General features: G+C 34.7%; 1 protein-coding gene across 3 annotated transcripts in view; it reads left to right on the top strand.

Annotated features, from left to right (window-relative positions):
• LOC145694361 (uncharacterized) overlaps positions 1–19,644 on the top strand; it is a 162,898-nt gene that overhangs the window by 130,842 nt on the left and 12,412 nt on the right. For all 3 annotated transcript variants that reach the window (XM_081770513.1, XM_081770515.1, XM_081770514.1), the window contains 3 exons: positions 9,200–9,482; positions 13,226–13,365; positions 18,054–18,231. In XM_081770513.1, coding sequence (XP_081626639.1) covers positions 9,200–9,482; positions 13,226–13,365; positions 18,054–18,231 — 601 coding nt within the window. The remainder of the gene's footprint in view (positions 1–9,199; positions 9,483–13,225; positions 13,366–18,053; positions 18,232–19,644) is intronic.

Raw genomic sequence — 19,644 nt, 5'->3', positions numbered from 1 at the left:
TCAGGAGATCTAGGAGGCCAGGGCAACAAAGCTAGGTCGTTCTCACAATACGCCCAATCCAGCGTATGCGGAAGTTCATCGTTTAGGTAGTCTTGAACTGGGATGTTCCAAAGAGGAGTGCCAAACTCTACACAATACAAACTTGAGTTTCTGGCTCTTCATATATCGTTCATGTGTGTGTACGTATAATACTTTTTGAAAATATAGCCTTTTCAAAACGAATGAATCATTTATGCTAAACCTGTATATATTTAATTAATTATTATTAAATAAACATATTTGAAGAAGTCTCATTGAAGTGTTGTAATAGTTGGTTTTCACTGAAATATTAAACGTCCATTATTTGGACGAGCATTAATATGCAGGAAATTGCTGAAAAGGGATTATTTTGTTCATCAGTTAGTTTCTGGACCTAGAGATCTTTAAAACAGTTAATAAAGTTTAGAAACGTCTTTCTTGTTATCAGTAAATGGGGTATTAAAATTATTTGACGAAATCTTACATCTTTATTTAGTAGTTTTTAAATGTTTAGTTTATTCTACACAACTCACCGACTAATTTCTTTTTTTCTCTCTCTCTCGTTGAAATAGAACGTATATTTTCAAGTATTGATATGTATTTCCTTAGATAAAATGTTCTGATATCGAGTAGAGTACAGAAGGTTATCATCGAAACAGTCTTACCCAGATATATTGCATAAATTTTTCTCAATTAACTCAGTACTTATTATGTAATACGTAAGCCTTAAGTAATACATACTTACGATGCAGATTATACACTAACACTTTCTGCTGATTCAGATGATTGAAGTTTATCTATACCAGTAAACAACATCTGTCCGTAAATTTTCGTTGCTGTAAAATTTACTTGCAATCATGAAAATATATATACTACCGCTCAAAAGTTTTCGAACACCCCAGATTTTTGTAAGCATCTACTGTGATCCTATTGTTTTTGGCACGAGAACTTTACCGTCCCTGCATCAGAAGTACTCCTGCCTATTGCATCAAATTAGCGGCAGGGGCCGCGGTGGCTCAGTGGTAGAGCGTTAACCTCTGGTGCTTGGGGTCACGGGTTCGATCCCAGCCCCCCACCAAGTGAACTTTGTGGTGGACAAACACCGTGTGCGTGGGTTTTCTCGGGATTCTCCCGTTTTCTCCCACTTTCTTCATTCCGCCATTTCATTCATTACTCACCGTCTCCTTTAGTCTAACCGGCATAACCATGGGACGTAAAACTCGAAGATTTCATTTCATTTTTTCAAATTAACGACAGTTGAATCGAGATCTGAGAGGTACTGTAGATGATATATGGAATCAGAATTCTTAAAATTGAAACCAAAAGAGAGAATTTGATATAGATACTGCATAGTATAAACAGAAGTGTGGAAGGTGAAGCAAGATATTAGTTTTGTTTGGAAAGTGTAGACAGAGGGTGAATACAGCAATAAAATATTTTAAAGAGAAAGTAGCTTTCCAAATTTTGCAGTTCTTTATATCTTATTGATATGCTAACATTTTAAACGCCAAACATACCATACTTTGAAAAATGTTCACGATGGTTTCGTGTGCCCCATTGTTACTTGTTGAATAGTAACGACGAGCATTACATACATGCTTCTATTGAGCGAGAGTTGAGCAGACAAGGATGTCTTAACTGTGGTAAACATTTTTCAAAGAATGACGTTTGTAGCTTTTTTAAAGCCAGTTATATGGTGTAGGGAACTGCAAAATTTGGGAAACTACTTTCTCTTTTTAATTTTTTTCACTGCATTAACACTCTATGTCTACACTTTTCAAACAAAACTAATATCTTCCCTCATATTCCACATTTTTGTATATACTATACAATATCTGTATCAGATTGTCTTTTTTGGTTTCAATTTTAGCAATTATAATTAGACATATCATCTACAGTACCTCTTAGACCTCAATTCAACTGTCGTCAAATTCGATGCTTTACACAGGAGTATATCTGATGCAAGGCGGTAAAGTTCTCGTGCCAAAACAATAGGATCACAGTAGATGCTTACAAAAATCCGGAGTGTTCGAAAACTTTTGAGCGGTAGTGTATATTGCAAGATTAAATATTGACATTTGCATGTTTTGTTGGAAATCACCGAATCACTAAAAATGTTGGAGTTACATACTGTCACTATATTTTTTTTTACTGAATAATTATATACGCAGATAATACTATATACTCAAATAATTATTGAAAAACCTTTTTTCGTAGAGGTTTTGAACCTTTTAGCTAAGAATGAATTAAGAATTTAAGTAATGAGAAAAAAAAAAAGCTCTAAATCGTACGTTCTTTCTTTCCTCTTTACATATTGTAATCAAAATATCAAGTTTTTAGTGTATTAAACTATACGAAGTATTTCCTGAGCAACTACATACAGTGTTATATAAGGAATAAAGTTTAAATGTACCTTGCCGTATTCGTATTTAATATGTATCAGGTAAGAATACGCAAGGTACACTAAAACTTTATTCCTTTTGTTATACCTAAGTGCGTATTATGTATAGTGTTATTTGTTAACAAACTATAGAATGTATACAGTATCCATATATAACACTCATTCAGCTATGCATCGTGATGAAATTTAATTTAACATGATTTCGGTCTTCTCTGGAACTTTTTTCAGGGCCGTTTGTCTTATACAAGTACTGATTGAAGGTATAATGTACATAACTACGTAAATATCAGTGGACGTACCGTCGATGGTGAATATCGTTTTAATTCTATATATTTTGATCATCTCCCTAATCTTGGTCACCAGCACATCAGTTCTTGTAACTTGATATTTAATAAGTAATTTTTGATTAGATATATTGTTCCATAATACAAAAGTGAAAGAGTTTTTTTGAGCAAACAATAATTATCTATGTGTAACTTGTTGTCTGCACAACTTTCTACACTGTTTTGTTGTGTCCCCCCTTAGATTGGCAAATAGAAAACGTGGTTGTCCCTTGTAACGTAATTTTGTAATGTCAACAGATTAAATCGTTAACTTGATGTCTTGAATTGAAACCACCTTGAGGTTTCCATTTCCACAGTAATTCTTTTTTATAACAAGCGGAAAAAATAATAAAGTAACGAAATTACACTTTTAAAAAAAAGTGTAGGATATGAGAAAAGTGTACAAAGCACTTACAAATGATATAGACCGTTATGTAGTTAAGGGATATAGCATGTACAGTCCGCAGCAAAAAACCTACAATATGAGCACATAAGTTTGTGAAACTACTCCTAACAGAACACGGAATCAACATAACGTCTAAGTGGCACGAATCACGCCAGGAGGAATATCGGCGTCCTCCCCTGCAACACTTATTTTGGAGCAAAAGACTTCGTCGTTTCACAATAAACTTACATACTCATGTTGCAGGTTTTTTGCTGCGAATTGTACAAATGAAGTTAGATTATGATGGAAGTTAAAATATAATGGCAGAGATCATGAAGATATTGAGGATATAGATTGATGTGTGTACCAAAATTAGTGGAATTGTGGAGTACGACTGGTATAGAGAACTGTGAACTAAAAAGGCACAGATTGAGAATAATGATATAGTAGAATTTAAGTGTATGTATCTTTAGAGTGTGATTTTATTAATTAACTTCTTAGCTTTGCTGTCTTCTTCCTCTAAATCATCTGAAGTTTCTAGATTATTCTCTGAAGCTTTTTGTATCTGTTTCTTCTTGATTTTCAGACCTGAGTCGCCAATTGTTACTGCTATTTGATCTTCCAAATGGTCCACTGTCACTGAAGGTCTCTCTTGGACCACTGTTGTGAGTCTTTATTCCTCTCTGTGTCATTGTTATATCTTATTCCATTAGGCATGTTATTCGCTTCCTTATCTTCTTTCGGTCGTCTATTGTCATCGTTCGAAGGATAGCCAATATTTCTGTTATAACCATCCCCACGTCCGCAGCCTCTTCCGCATGGGCGGAGCCATGAGTGGGGAAGACATTGCCCCCCAACTTTTTGACAAATAATAATAATAATAATAATGCCACCTATAAGATGGCCACCTACCAAGACATGTCAAAATTTGCGAGACTACAGTTGTTTTAACAGCCCCCCCCCCCCCCCCCCAGCAGACAGTTCCTAACTCTGCCCATGCTTTTCCGTATCCTAGGCCTCTCCTATTTTCGTGGAGGAAGAACAAAGCAAAGCTAAGGAATTAGTAAATCAAACTCTGAAGTTATATACGCTTCAATTCTACTATATCTTTATTCTCAATCTGTTCCTTTCTATATCACAGTTCTCTATACCGATCTACTCCAATTACACTAATCTTAGTATACACATCAATCTATATCCCCAATAACTATATCTTCATAATATCTGCCATTATAATGTAACTTTATTTGCACATGCTATATTCCTTAACTACATAACAGTCTACATCATATTTGTAAGCACTTTGTGCCCTGTTCTCATATCCTACACAAAGTTTCTTTAGAAAAAGACGAAACTATGTACACTCATGTCCAAAATTATTGTCGCATGTCTATAAATATGTCGTTGGAGGAATATAATTTGAAACTAATTCACCCGGTATTTCGTGTAATGTTAGTATGTGTATAATCGGCAAAGACATGTATGTGACAAATTTCATGTCAAAAGAGCAGTCAACAAGAACAATGAAACGAAAATAAATCTTGTCCATTTAGAAACATTTTGTTTTATTCATTCTAACTTTCGTATTTATAATTGTTTTCCTGTGAAATTTATCACAATTTCCCAATTATACACATAGTATCAGTATTAAAAGTACCCTGCAAAATCATCATCAAATTATATTCTTACAAGAAGAAAGTTATAGATATGCGACAATCATTTTGGACATGAGTGTACAATTACTCCATTTTCTCCAACTTGTTGCTTAAACTAAAACTATTTCTATTTCTTTGTTCCAGATATCTGGACAATTAATTGTTCAGCTGTGTGAAAATTTGCAGATAATTATTAATAGCAGATACTTTGCGAACAGTTGAACTGTGGCAATTCTAGCGAATCCTCCAAAATAAATTCACTTCGTAAATAGTGAACTGATACCATAATGTACTAATGAAAAAGAAAGCTGCCAAAATCGCGTTGTTATTATTATTATTTATTTTGATTTCATCTGTAATCTAAGTTAACTTTTTTTAGTAAACGAGATGATATAATTACCTACTTAAAGAAAAGACAATTTTTTTTTTTTTATTTTTATTAATACATTATGACTTAAGTTCACTATTTTACAAAGTTCATTTAGATATTGATTTTATATTAGCTATAATAAATATTTCGCTAGAATTGTCACAAACCAACTGTCCACAAGTTAATAATTATTTATTTTTAATGTGGTCGAGTTACTTTCACACAATAGAACAGTCATTTGTCCAGGTTCGTAGTTCAGACATCAATCCAAACCAAAAGGCATTAGTTTAAGCAACAAATTGGAGAAAATGCATTAATTAAACATAGTTAAGTTCACAAGATAAGAGTAGCAGCTCAGGGTCTCAGATTGACTTTATCTTATGGAGGACATGAAAGCAATGTGATCCAAAGGACTTCGAAATACCAGGTGAGAGTCAAACGGAGCAACACCGCCTCGTAGTAGCCGATATCTGCATCAAGGAAAAAGTAGGAAGAAGACGATAGAATGTTCCTGTTCGAACGAAATAGCGGAAACTAGATGGGACAAGTGCTGAAAAGATACGAAAGGAAATCACGACTTAAAGTATTGCAAATCAAGGAAGAAGAGTTGCTCGGGTAAGAGGAGTGGACCAGCGTGAGAAAAGGTCATTTACAAGCACTCGAAGGAAGAGAGAAGCAGAACAAAGATGTATCAGGGATGAAAATAACGAGGTTCTGACAAGTGAAGAGAAGATAATGAAGAGGGGAAAGACTATATCCCGAAACTGTTTAGTGAAGAAGACCCGAGGTGAAACTAGGGAAACTCGACCCACGAATCAGGAACTTGTTCGGTCTGTGACAACGGTAGAGATACAAAATGCCATGAAAAACATAGTCTCAGAACAGAATAATATTCCTGGAAAAGTTTAAGATAAGGAAAGAATGTAGCGGAGAAGCAGTAACGTTGGTCCGGTTTTTTAAAACGAAGATGTGCAATAATGTGCAACTACAGGAGAATAAAACTTACGAGGCATGCAGTAAAGCTCTAGGAGAGAGTAATAGAAGCAAGATTGAGGAAAGAAACGGAAACCAGTTTAATTTCATGCCAAGACAGTTGATAACGGATGCTGATGAGAAAGTGCAGAGAATACCAGAAGGACCTTCATATGGTTTTCGTCGACCGAGAGAAAGGCTGTGATCGAGTGCCACGGGATCTTTATTTGGTTGGCACTGAAGAAGTGTGTTTCAGACTCATACATTTATATAATTCAAGGTATGTATGTGATGTAGGACAGGAGTGAAGAGGGCATGTAGAATAACAAAGATTTCAGAGTGAAATGGGACTTCATCAGGGATCTAGTCTTAGCACACACTTTTTTTGCATTTGTGGTTGACGAGGTTACAAGGAATATCCAAGAGTTCACCTTGGAATATGTTAAAGGCAGCACTGCAAGAGAAATTGTATATGTGGAGAGGAGCACTGGAGAGCAAAGGGCTTAGAATAAGTAAAACCAAGACAGAAGTTTTACATTAACCTTTGAGGAAAAAAATGTAATTGGCAATACAATAATTGGGCTGGACGAAGAAATTGTAATGACGAGGAAATCCAAGTATTTGGAATCAATACTACAAGAATAGAAGATGTAAACTGTAGAATTAGAAGCGTTGCACAAAATGGAGAGAACCGACAGGAGTATTATGTGACCGTAGGGTAGCAATACGCCTTAACGGGAAAATATACAGAACAGTAGTGAAACCTGCCATATTATACGGGGTGGAATGTTGGACGACGACGAAGAGGAAAGAAGAACGGAAGTTGTATATGGCAGTGGTGCAGTGGGTGTGTGGATTGACGTGGAAGGACAGAATTAAGAATGAAGTAAAGGTGAGTAGACTGAGATTGTTTGGGTATATAAGACGACCCACCACCTTCTGAATACACAGCTCGCCAAGTGGATGCTGTGGAACTGAATGGAAAAGGAGCGCGAAGTCGGCCAAAGTGGGGGAGATCGTGTGAAGAACGACATGGTGTAGCGTGGTGTCAGTGGGTATGACACAAGATAGAAACAGGTGGAGGACAGCGATCTAAAGATCTGAAAGGTGTAGAACATAGTTTATAATTTTTTTCTAAAGGAACTTAAAAAATATAGGTATAACTCATTATTATTAGTAAATAATACAAGAAGAAAAGTTATCACTTGTTAATATAAAGAACTACTGTGTAAGTCTTGGGCAATGTTTGTTAGTCCTTAGTTGTTCCGATTTAAATGAACTTCCGCTCCCAAATATTTGTCAGTAAGAAATACTTGTGTTCCTGAGTTGCTTTGTTGCTAAACGATTGCATTATTTATTTTGATGTGAGAATAGAACCTGGCCATTGTAGTAATTTTCCTTCGTGTAAATCTGTTCTTACATCTACAAATACGTAAAGATGTTTACTGCATTTTATTTATGTATTCTGCATCTGATTACGTAAGCATTTTAAAGTAATACTTACGATTGATAGTGTTTATTATTTCACCCGTGTTTTTATTTGTAATTCATTATATTGACATTTCGAAAAAATCGTCGTTGGAGCTGTGAAAACTAATTTGAATTATTTAAATTATACAATTGTTGACATTAGCAGTATGTTTTAAACAGTTACTGAACTGAAAATATACGTTAGTCTTCGTAATTGTTACAAAAGCATTTTATCCCATATGCTGCTTAGATCAAAACCTTCAGTATTCATTGTTCGGGCATTTAAATGCCCAAACAATCACCAAAATGTTATCCTTCGCAACAAGGTATGTAGCGCTTCTCATATTAATCTGTTCCAGGATTTGATAATTTTCTCTAACGGTAATTTTAGTTTATGGCAAATATGGCTGTTCATTCATTTCAGAGTTCTTGTAGATTCAAACAAATCCTCTTCCAATTATTATATAATCCGGTAAGTAGTTCTTTTGATTTTAATATACATAGATAATGCAAAATAAAAGTGTTTTTGTTACTTTGCCAGTGATGGTTCAGTCAGGTGTTTTTAACATATATGCTTTTTTTTTTTTTTTTTTTTTTTTCCCTTTCAGTTTAAGCTTATCTGTGATCATTTAATTGTAAGTAGTGATTCTGCACTAGGATACTGATCCCCGTAACATCGGAATAAGAACAAAAATCAATAATAGTAAAAAATAAAAAATAAAAACAATTTTAAAAAAATACTACGTGATTAAAATGCATAAAGTTATTGTGTTAAGTAGTAGATTAGTTTTGTGCTAAGTATGTGCGAGCACACTTATACTTCGTTCCGTAGTATTGAAGGATACAGATCAATGACCGGCTTGTACTAGAAACTGGTTAAGAAAAATAACTCGTTCAATAGAAAGTTTACACGGATTATGGCCATCGATTTAAGATGAGTCTAAATAAATTATGGATATTTTGATGTATCTGGCACCGTAATCACAATATTTGGCCCATCAGCTCCGTAGGTTTTTAGGTTAGTAGTAGTGTTGCTTTTCCAATATGGACGACAAATGTTCGATGACGTTCATGGCTGAATGTGAAGACCTTGGCATTACTGAGATCCAGTAGGTTCTTCGACTATTCTTTAGTAATTGTGACAGTGTGTGGCGTAGTACATTGTCCTGTAGCAGATGACCATCACCCACAGGGAACACAGTTCTTATGAATTAGGTCCTTTACGTTGCCCATGTACTTTCACATCAATCAGAGATTGTTTTGCTGGGGTAATGTCCCGTAATAAAGTCCCGTGAAAACATCCCAGTGACATCACCAGCCATTTCCACTATCATCTTGAAAAAAAAACACGTCGCACTCCGTCTTCTTTGATGCCGGTTCATCATTAGCTTCTTGTCTGCTTACCACAGAAGCATGGGAGCAGCTCGCAAATCTCGTAGTTTGAGTTGCTGGTACCATCTCAACGTGTCCTTTATGAAGTTTGATAAATTAGTGGATCTTTCTATTTTGGTACCACACTTACTAACAAAAGGCCTACGTTGTGCTCTGTGTTTCTTCAATCATTTTATCATACGTTATTCTTCAAATATTCTTTTTGTGTTCCAGGGTTCCTGTGATAGTGGCAAAGGAGGAAGTGATGTGACAACGCCAGCGGGGAGCGTTGACGTAGAGTTGGGCTTCGAGTCTCCTTCGCAGACACCCGGCAGTGGTACTTCTTTGTCAGGAGATGTTCCTTCCATCTATGAGTTTATTATTCCTCAGCATCTTGTAGGACGACTGATTGGACGCCATGGAGCGTATGTCAACTTAATTAAAGCGAAGACGCGAGCAAGCATTTTCATCAAACGTCATCCAGATACAACAACGCTTAAAATATGTGCAGTTGAAGGTGAGTGAGTTGGGAATGTTTACTAAAATTATGCCATTGGGGCGTTTTTTGATATTATCTTTTAAAAAAGTTAGTAAGTAACCAAAGATGTTAAAAAAATAAAACGTTCTTTATTTTTCTTTGTTTACCTCTAGTTTACAAAGTATTGATTAGTAATGTAACTCAATTTGAATATACATATAATGTCAGTAATTGATGTGTCGTTCCTTCAAAATTTTAACGTTAGTGGTTGTTAATGTTAACAAAATCGGCCAAAATTTATTTTTCCTGTATGCCCTGGGGAATCTTCATATAGCCTACGTCCTTAAGTAAGTGTTCAGCAGGAAAGCGCAGGAGTGACAGCAGGAAAATGTTCATCCGATTAGGATTCTTAGGCGATAGGAAAAGTCGTGAATGTTAACATTCTAACATTCTTCAGCAAAAACATTTCGTTAGTTTGAAGCACACTTTCTTTGCATGGGACTGCCAGTTTACCTTTACACCCTCAAGATGAGCTGCTAGCCAGATTTAGGAAGTGAGATCTTGGTCACAATGCTGCAGTCTTAGTCAATACTTTCTGGATGCAGGTCAAATGCAGGGAGTTCCCGTGTCAGCCCCCGCGCACTTTTCTGAAACTTCTTTCGATGGCCAGCATCAAGGTTTTGTTGGTACGAGATATTATCGCATCTTGCATCAAAAGTACCGCTTGAAATATTGGGAATAGTTATCTTGTATCGATTGCAACTTAGTAAACTGATGTAAGATGATACATCTGTAGTATTTTACTATCAACTGAATCTACTTCAATACGAGAAATATTCTTAATTTAATATTGAAGCGTTTAATTCATTTTCGAAGCATTTTACTTTTTGCATGAAGTTTAAACGGCCTATTGGTTCTCTCCACCTGTTCTCGTCCACTTTCGTACACGCACTAATTGTCTAAAAATTCTCTTTAATACTGTACTCTTATGGATGTAGTGCTTGTATTGCTTTACTGCAGCTGCCTAAACGGTGTAGTTCCTTTTATGACGTAGTTTGAAGTAATGAATGAAGCTTAGTGAAGTTGCATTTTTCGACATAAACTAACTCACACGCGATAAATATCAAAACTAAATATAGCAACACAGCGCCTGATGAAAACTAAAGACATGTCCAGTCGTAATGGTTACTTCTACCTCTGCTCCACTGACATACAGAAGATCGCCTAGGGACGTTACGTAGGTGGCCTTCGAACAGAATATTTATTTATTAATTTTATTTATTTATTTATTTGCGATTGTTAATAGATTCGACAACGTAAAGTTAAAAATAATCTTAACCCTTAACTGTGCAGGTAAAAAAAAGAAAGTCACATTTGTCTGCTTGTGGGGTATGTGAAAACCCCACGTTGAAAATTACACTATAAATCTTATAGTAACCATTTGATTGTGTGCAGTAGTTTTAGACTTATTTATACACAATCAGGACAGACGTTCCGATGATGTTCCTAGTAAATAGTTTCCTTGCCAGATATTGTCGCAAGAGCATAAATGCTCGCAGCTCTCTCATGTCAATGTGATTTGTGTACGATGGCTTGGGATCACAAAAGTTACTACATTTCTCTTCAATCTGCACATTTGTGTTTTCCAAAAGACATTGTAACATGTCTTCTAAGGAAAGGAGAGAGAGAGAGAGAGAGAGAGGAAAAAAAGACAAGGTCTTCTGAAGGTACACTTCTTGCACGCCCTTTTGTTGAAGGTAAGTGAACAATGATATAGCATGATTTGGTACGTTTCTTCAAAGGGGCTCTTGTATTCCATTTAAAACATTTATCCTTTCCATAGAAGAACTCTGAAGATCTATCATTGCCATAATCAAAAGATGAACTGTGTTCACATCGTTCTGTATGAGATAAGTGGTCACTTTCAATGATAAACACATTATCCGCATTTGATCCAGCGTCAGATTCTAACTCGTTCTAAGAATAATCGCGATTTTGCCCTCATCTAAAGGCTTACTGGCTTATTCGTAACGTTCTGGCATACTTTCAATATAAAGACAACCTTTTTATATTTTAAAAGACTAATAACAATTTCACTTGAGAGCGAAAGTAAAATTTAATGTAGGAAATAAACTTACGTAACTGTGCTCCTGTAGGTATTTTTAAACCCCAATGAGGTATTATTATTACAGATAAAATCGTAAGAATGTACGAACAGCGTCACATGCACAAGCACACTGCAAAATGAAATGACATTGAACAGCAAAGACATCTGCCTACAACAAGAAAATGTACGTTGCCGAAAAGAGGTCGTGGGGAATTTAAATAACCCCACGAGCACAGTTAAGGGTTAAATTGAAATAATTTTCATAAATGTAGAGATTTATACTGAAATCATTACATGCATTATAAAATTATGAAGTGAACGTAGTTGTGAAGTACCGTAGAGTCAAAGACAGTACAATTAGCTTATAAATTTAATAGTAGTGTTGATATGAGAAAGAGAGGGGGAAAGAAATAACTTCACTTTTTAAAATTGAAAGTTGCTGGGTAAAACAATTCTGTTCTAAAATAATCTAGAATTTATGAAGTCAGTAAATAAATGTTAGAAGAGAACAACCTGATAAGAACCATCGATAATAGAGGTTCGTATAAAATTTGTGAAATAATGTTTGGCAGATTCTTTTATCTTCAGTTCTACATTGAATATGAATACAGAGTGAAGAAGTAACAGCTTAATTATTTTGAGTGTGATTGTAAACCGAACTTGTGAATTCTGTGTAGTTTATCTTTTAAATATCGTGTGAATTGAGGTGAATAGTTAAAATATTATAATGAATGTTTTTTTAGAGGTGGAGAACTTTGTTGAAATAAAACACAGAAAATTTGTAATAACCATGAAATTGGCTTTGACAGATCAGTTCATTGCATTAATGCTTGAATATGATTTCGGGATGTGGCCTACGCAGCTGGTGGTACATGGTGTAATCTGGAGGCCCAATTTTCACTCTCTTTTCGCAGTAAATCAGGCTGTATTTTGGCAATAACGCGTCGAATGTTGGCTTCCAAGTGCTCAATTGTTCCTGGTTTCTCGGCGTAGACATGCGACTTCACATATCCCCAGAGAAAATAATCTAATGGCGTCAAATCGCGTGAACAAGGTTTCCAGTTAACAGGTCCATTTCGTGAAATTAATCGTTTGTCAAATGTTTCGAATTGAACCATGGTCTTCAAAATAAATTTGCATAATTTGTAATCGTTGCTCCGGCATGAGTCTATTCATAATGAATTGCCAAACCAAACTAACATCAAAACAACCGAGAACTGTAATATCAGCTGTCACAGAAAACAGTGTTCCCAGTTGAAATTTCTCCGCCTCACAAAGGAAATAAACTTCGTAGGCAACCTTACTGTACTGAGTCTGCCAAATTGTTAGAATAAATTGTTTCAGAGAGTTGTTCTAGTATGTTTACGAAAGTGGAAATAGTTTTTACATTGCCCTGCCGAAGGAGACATTGTTTACATATAACCAGAAGTATTCCAAATGTTTCTTCCTAGATATGTAGATTATAGTGCCCAGTACCTTCAATATGAAAATATTGTGTTCGAATATTTATCACGAGTCATTTTTGTTATCTGTAATTTACGTATGATTTTATCTTGTTCACTTCGAAAGTCACCAAGCGTAAAACACATTAGAATATCGCAGTCCCATTTTACCGCTTAATACAGAGGTAATTTTATGTGACAGAACTTAATGTAATTCTTGTTTCGTTTTTCAGGAACCCAAATTGAAATTGACAATGCGTTAGCGATGATCCGTCAGAAGTTCCCTCTAAAGAAATATCCATCCGTAACGTTAGAGCAAGTATGCTTCGTATCTGTAGCTTCAAATATCGCTCTTATTCCAGAGAGTTTACAAGTGAGTTGGTCTTTTCTATCTATATCTATAGCTGTTTATCTATCTATAATATTCATGTCACGTTTCATAATAAATTCACTATGGTTGAAGTTCTGTCAGTAGCTTGAAAAATTTTCAAACCAGGTTTGATTGATTTAAATGAAAGTCGTTTAAATCGGATTAATTTTGTTAAAATCTTATATTTACCTCAAATTTATTTTGCTTAAAATAGAAATAAAATAATAACTCTGACCATATTTCTGGCCATTTTGGAGAACTAATCGAATGTCAAGTCTAAAACTTGCATTGGGCGTAATAACTTACATTGGTTGTAGGAGTGGGAAACGAAAGAGGAAGAAACACCTCATTATATCGTCAGTCGCACATCGTGTTACCTCAGTTCGTAGTGACTACGAAACTCCCTATGCCAGAAGTTTTCATATATATATATATATATATATATATATATATATATATAAAGAGAGAGAGAGAGAGAGAACTTGAATGTTGGTTGACAAAGTAAGGCTCTGTCTCGGAATGCCGTATTGACTTGGATTGAAAAGATTGAAGAGACTGGTGGTGTGTAGATGTGAAACATGGAGCTCCAAAAACAGTGTAAACTTCTGAGAACGCCTGAGAACAAAACATTGCACTTCTGGCACAGACTAGTTCGTAATAACTACTTGAGGTAACACCATGTTCTGTGCTTCATTGCGACTGACCGTATAGCGTGGCGTTCTTTTCCTCTTTCGGTTCCCACCCCCAGAAAACCAATGTAAGATGTTACGCCTGCGCAATATTGAAGTTTGAAATGTCAATCGTCTCGGAGCCACCCTGTACAAGAGACTTAAGATACTTTGAATCCTTTTTAACATTCAATTTTTAGTTCAGCATTGTATAAATTGTGGTAATTCTTAGTCATTTTACCGTAACTAAAAAGTTTACATATGTATAACGTATTGTACAGTTTGAAATTTCTGAATATACCAAGTAACTAACTCAAACTAGGTTTTTATCATACCGCTTTGATTAAAATACGTATCTTAAAGTGCGTGGAGATCAAAATTCATGCCAAAAAGAGAATATCTTAGAAGGCTTTTAAGTTAGGAAAATAAAACTTCGTATGTAAATTCATTAAAAATAATCGAGCACGTGTCTTAGCGATTTTATAATGGAGTAAAAAGGAAAAATCCGTAGGATTTTTCCCTGTATATTCAAATCGATGTTGTTTGTCTCGTCGTCACGAAAATGCAACTGAACCGTTTGAAATCAATTTTTGAATGTAGCACTTAGATGGAACCAATTTTTATCCTGCCACTTTCATTGAAATGCTTATTCTAAAGAAGTGGAAAAGAAGGTTTAAAATGTATTCCAAAAATACTCTCACGAGTTTCTCCCGTTTGGAAGATGAAACTTCGTATATAAGCTCTTTATGATAAAATAAGTAGCCACGTACTTGTGCGGTTTAAAAAATTTTGCTTCTAAAGGGAGAGGCAATTTCTATGCTTTTCTTAATATATAAAAGGAAGCCACGGTGGCTCAGTGGTAGAGCGGCTACCTCTGGTGCATGGTGTTCTTGGATCCCAGCTCGCATCAAGTGAGCTTTCTGTTGGACAACACCATGTATATGAGTTTCCTCGGGGTTCTCCCGTTTTCTCCCACTTTCTTCATTCCACAATTTCTTTTATTTCTCATCATCACGGTCTCCTTTAGCCCAGCTGGCATAACCGTGGGAAGTAAAACTGAAATATTTTAATTTCATTTTCAATATATAAAAATAACATCGATGTTCGTTTCATCATCGGGAAGGGTAAACTGTTTAAAATGAATTTAAGCAGAGTTAAAAACTTGAGGTCGCCTGGTATACCATTTGATATTATTCGCCTGAGGGTTTTTTCCTGCATGGGTTACATTGGTCCGATATGGAACTGTTTTAGAGGGTGAGACTCCAAGAGAGTTAAGTTCAAAGATAAGAACTATCCTAGCATATACTTGCTGTTTAGGGCACTACGAAATTTTTGCAGTTTGCAAAATGGTAGCATATTTTACACGTGCACATTTTACTATGGTTCTTTCTTAAAAAGTACTAAGATATCATAATGATCTCTCTTTCGTTCATTTATTGTAAAATGAATTCTGAGGATCACCGTGACCGCCTACTATGCACCGTGATGCACTATATCTACATCAGATCTACTTCTCTTGCAACTATTGAATGAAAACACTATTTCCTTTTGTCTTTATTGGTGTTATGTAAAAACGTACTCGCATTATGACACATTGGTGATAATTAATTACTTGTCTTGAATAATACATATTGATTTGATCCAATGAGTGCTTGACCGTAGCACCGCGTGAACGTTCGTAAAATTAAGTAATTAAGTCTTTCTAATTTGTTTCCTGGTTAATCCTGCACACAACAGATTTCAAGTCACATAGTGTGTTCTATGCGTTCCTCTGACTATTGTTGTAAAATTTCCGGAAATTTTGAACCTGCTGGTGAAACCCCATTTTTTCCAATTTCTTTCCGGAAAAATTGGGAAAATAACAAAAATCTTTGTATTAAGTTAGTTTTACTAGTAATGGGACCGTTTTTTTAACGCGTGAAAAATGTAAGTTAAGAAATTTCAATATTGTGAATATTTAAAAAAGAAGCATTCGGAAATAAAACTGTTGTAATTATTCTTGAAAATTAATAGTTCGCACTTATTTCCTTTATGTGCCTTTTAATCGTTTACCCCTGGTTGAGATTACAGAACTTTTACAATTGCATATACATCTAGCATCATGAAGCATTTCTGTTAACAAATAAAGCTCTTGAATGACTTATTAGTACTCCTAAAGGGAGGAAAGTGACACGTAAAAGTAATTGAAAATGACTGATACTAGTGTCGAATTCGTAGTTTTTGGGGTCCCTAAGTTCATTGGTGACAGTTTTGGTGCCCTTTATACCCAAAATGAAACTTATTCTTCCCGTGCGAAGAACGGGTATTCTGCTAGTCTTTAATAATACCGGACGCAAATTTCACATGTTAAATTCTTTAATATATTTGTTGCTGCTAAAATTTACGCCCTTGTGCAGTGTGTGTGTGTGTATGTAAATAAGATCCTCTCTCTATTTGAGTTCGAAAAATATACAAATAATAAAGAGGGATTTTTATCAGAAAACTAAAAAGTAAAACTAAAAGCTGTTGCTTTAAGTATTTTTCCTGCTAGCGAAATACATTGTATATATGCTTCAGGCACATTACAGCAAATAAGATTAGTATCAGGCGAAGAAATAGTTTTTAAATGATATTTTCCGGCTATTGCTAATATTTCCGAACAAAAGATTTTTTTAATTGGTTCAAAATTTCTGGAAATTTTACACAGCACAAAGAAGATAAGTATCTCCATAAAATATATATTTGATTATAACATACTGGTATTAACTAAAATGATTCTGGCCTTGTTATTTTAACACTTCCCCGCCATAAAACTACCTTTATATTATTTAAGACTTTAAATGCGTCTATATTAATTAATCTAACTAGGATTATATTTTACTATCTTTGGTAGCCATAACTCCATTCTATTACGGTGCTAACTTTAAAGGAGTGGTGCAAATATATTTGTTACAAAATTTCCCTATTCTAATGCAAGAAGCATAACTACTCAATGATCTTAACTGTGAACTAATAAATATAAAATAGTTTCCATTTTAAGAGCATAATGTAGTAAAAAAAAAAAATCGAAAATTTCAGTTTTCCCAATTTTTCCATTTTTTTTCAAACTCGGGAAAAACTTTTTTTTTTTTTTTTTTTTTTTTTAAGGGCTTTTACAACACTACCTCTGACACTTCCTTTTAGAAACGAAGTCCAACACTTTTTATCTTTCTTCGACGTGTTTTGACGTTACGTTATATGTTTGTTTTTAGCAAGTTTGTTTTTAGCACACTCCCAGTCTTATACTTTTTAAAGATTTATCCATTGGCTTTAGCTTTGTCTGAAAAACAAGTCCTTTACCTTCGTCGAAAACCGCTTCAGATGACTTGCTGCATATTGACTCGTGAGTCCGCCAAAGTTAGGTTTCCCACCATTTTACTGATAATATATCTGGGCAAGTACGTAGAAACAAGATAACCACATATTTATAAACTGTCATGGTTTGACAAATCACTAATTACTTTTCATTAACCATATCCGGGTAATCGTCTGTAACTTTGACGACAAAATTTTACTAAAAATAACACTGGGACATAGTCTAAAGTCACTAGATCATACTACCTTTCATTTGTGCTGAATCATGTTGTTCGTTTTACTCATAAACACATTTACAATTCTGCACACGCCTGGTGAGAAGCTAAGAGCTTCCTTTCTTTTTCTTCATTTATTTCGTTTTACCATTTTCCCACTAGGTGGTAGCATAATCGAGGAACAAAACAATCTAAAAAGAACATAACTAAAGGTGTATATATATATATATATATATATATATATATATATATATATATATATATATATATATATATATATATATATATATATAATTTATTTATTTATTTATTTATTTATTTATTTATTCAGCAAGAATCACAGAATATTCATATTAGAGTGCAAAATAAAACAGTGCTCATACGTGATACGTTCTATGGTAATGGTAGTTACGAATATTTGTGTAAAATAACTAGTGCAGACAAGAGTTAGTGATGAAACCCTTTATTGTTTCAGCTCCATCTTGCCGAGGGAGTAAGTAATGATGTCATTCTGTCGAGTCTAGTATCGCCGGGTCATTTCTTCCTTCAACAGCCAACACATCCCACTTATCCAGAATTAGCTCGACTGGATGTGTTCATGTCTCTTTGTTATAACGAACCAACGGCTCCTGGAATTCCTCCTCCAGTCGAAGGTAAGTTGCTTGCTATTTGGCTACTGAAGACGTATTAAATAGTTATGTAGTTTGAGTTGTGTAGATTCTGTCTTCCTGGTTCTGTTCCGAATTGTCTTGTCTTGTAAAGGAAACAGCACGTTAAATTACTAGTGGAGAGAGAGCGAAAGAAAGAAAGAGAAAGAAAGAAACTAAGTGACCATGGGGAACTAGAGGGTACTGCGTAATGCGTGGTCATGATAAATGTCTGTCAGTTACGTTTGTTTCTTACCGTAATTAGACTTCTTCAAAGGAGATAATAAGAGGGTCCGAGTGGAACATCATTCTTATGCATTGTAGGTGTAGTTCGCGTATTACAGGGAATGAAGATACATTACTATTATTTAAAGTTCTTCACCCAAAACAATAAGTTGTCTAATTATTTATTAGTGGAGTTTGAAGACATTGTAACTCTAGCCGTGTAATCTTCATATCATGGAAATTAAATATATTAAAAAATAATAATAATAATAATAATAATTTAGTTACCTGTCGTTTTCTGGTCGGGAAAAGCTCTTTCCAAAGCTTCAGATTTCAGTTTACAAAATAAAAGCTATAAATTGCTATTTTGAATGTGGTGTTGGTTTAACATCATTATTCACAGAATTACTTTTCTTACTGTATTTATTAGAATTTTTGAAATGAGAAACTCTCTCTGTTTTTCTTTGTTTGTTTCTTTATATCTTTTTTTCTTTTTCTTTCTTTCTCTTTGCACTTGTTCTGTTCTGTCTAGTGACACATTTTCTTTGATTCTTGAGTTTTTTTTTTTTTTTTTTTTTTTTTTTTTTTTTAAATATTTATTTTCTCTTGAGAATTAGTAACTACATGTTTGTTATAGTGGGGAAAACCAAGGTGGAACATACTATTCTCTCCCCACTAAATGTGAAATATCTCCAACATTTCTCAGGCAAAAAGTGCCGCAGAAAACTTTTTTTTTTTAATAAAAAAGCACTATATATCTCAGACCCTTCCATCTCGAACATTTCAAACAAATCTAAAGGCAAAGAACTTGCATTCAATCACTCTTACACATGAAAATAATTATGTAGCTCTAAAAGTTCTAGTAACACAAACTAGTGCACTTCAGTTCAGTACACTTGCACATGGCATCTTTGGTGACACGAAGATCCTCTAATTTGTAGTAGTTTCACTCTTGCATTATGTAGAATTTCTAGTGTGACAGTTTATGGCATTTTATGCGATGTTAATTGTATAGCGTGCACTTTGACGAACCCCAATAGGAAAAAAAAAAGGGGGGGAGCAGTAATGTCGGGTGAATTTGGGTGACAAGAATTTAGTCCGCCGCGGCCAATCCAGCGATTGGGGAATGTAATACTTAAATAATATCTGGTGAGAAGGCTCCAATGTGATGTGGCACCATCTTGGAGATTATGG

Source organism: Thermobia domestica, chromosome 9, assembly GCF_964235325.1.
Source record: "Thermobia domestica chromosome 9, izTheDome1.hap1.1, whole genome shotgun sequence".
In the NCBI taxonomy this organism is placed as follows: domain Eukaryota; kingdom Metazoa; phylum Arthropoda; class Insecta; order Zygentoma; family Lepismatidae; genus Thermobia; species Thermobia domestica.
This window is presented reverse-complemented; position numbering and strand designations above follow the sequence as displayed.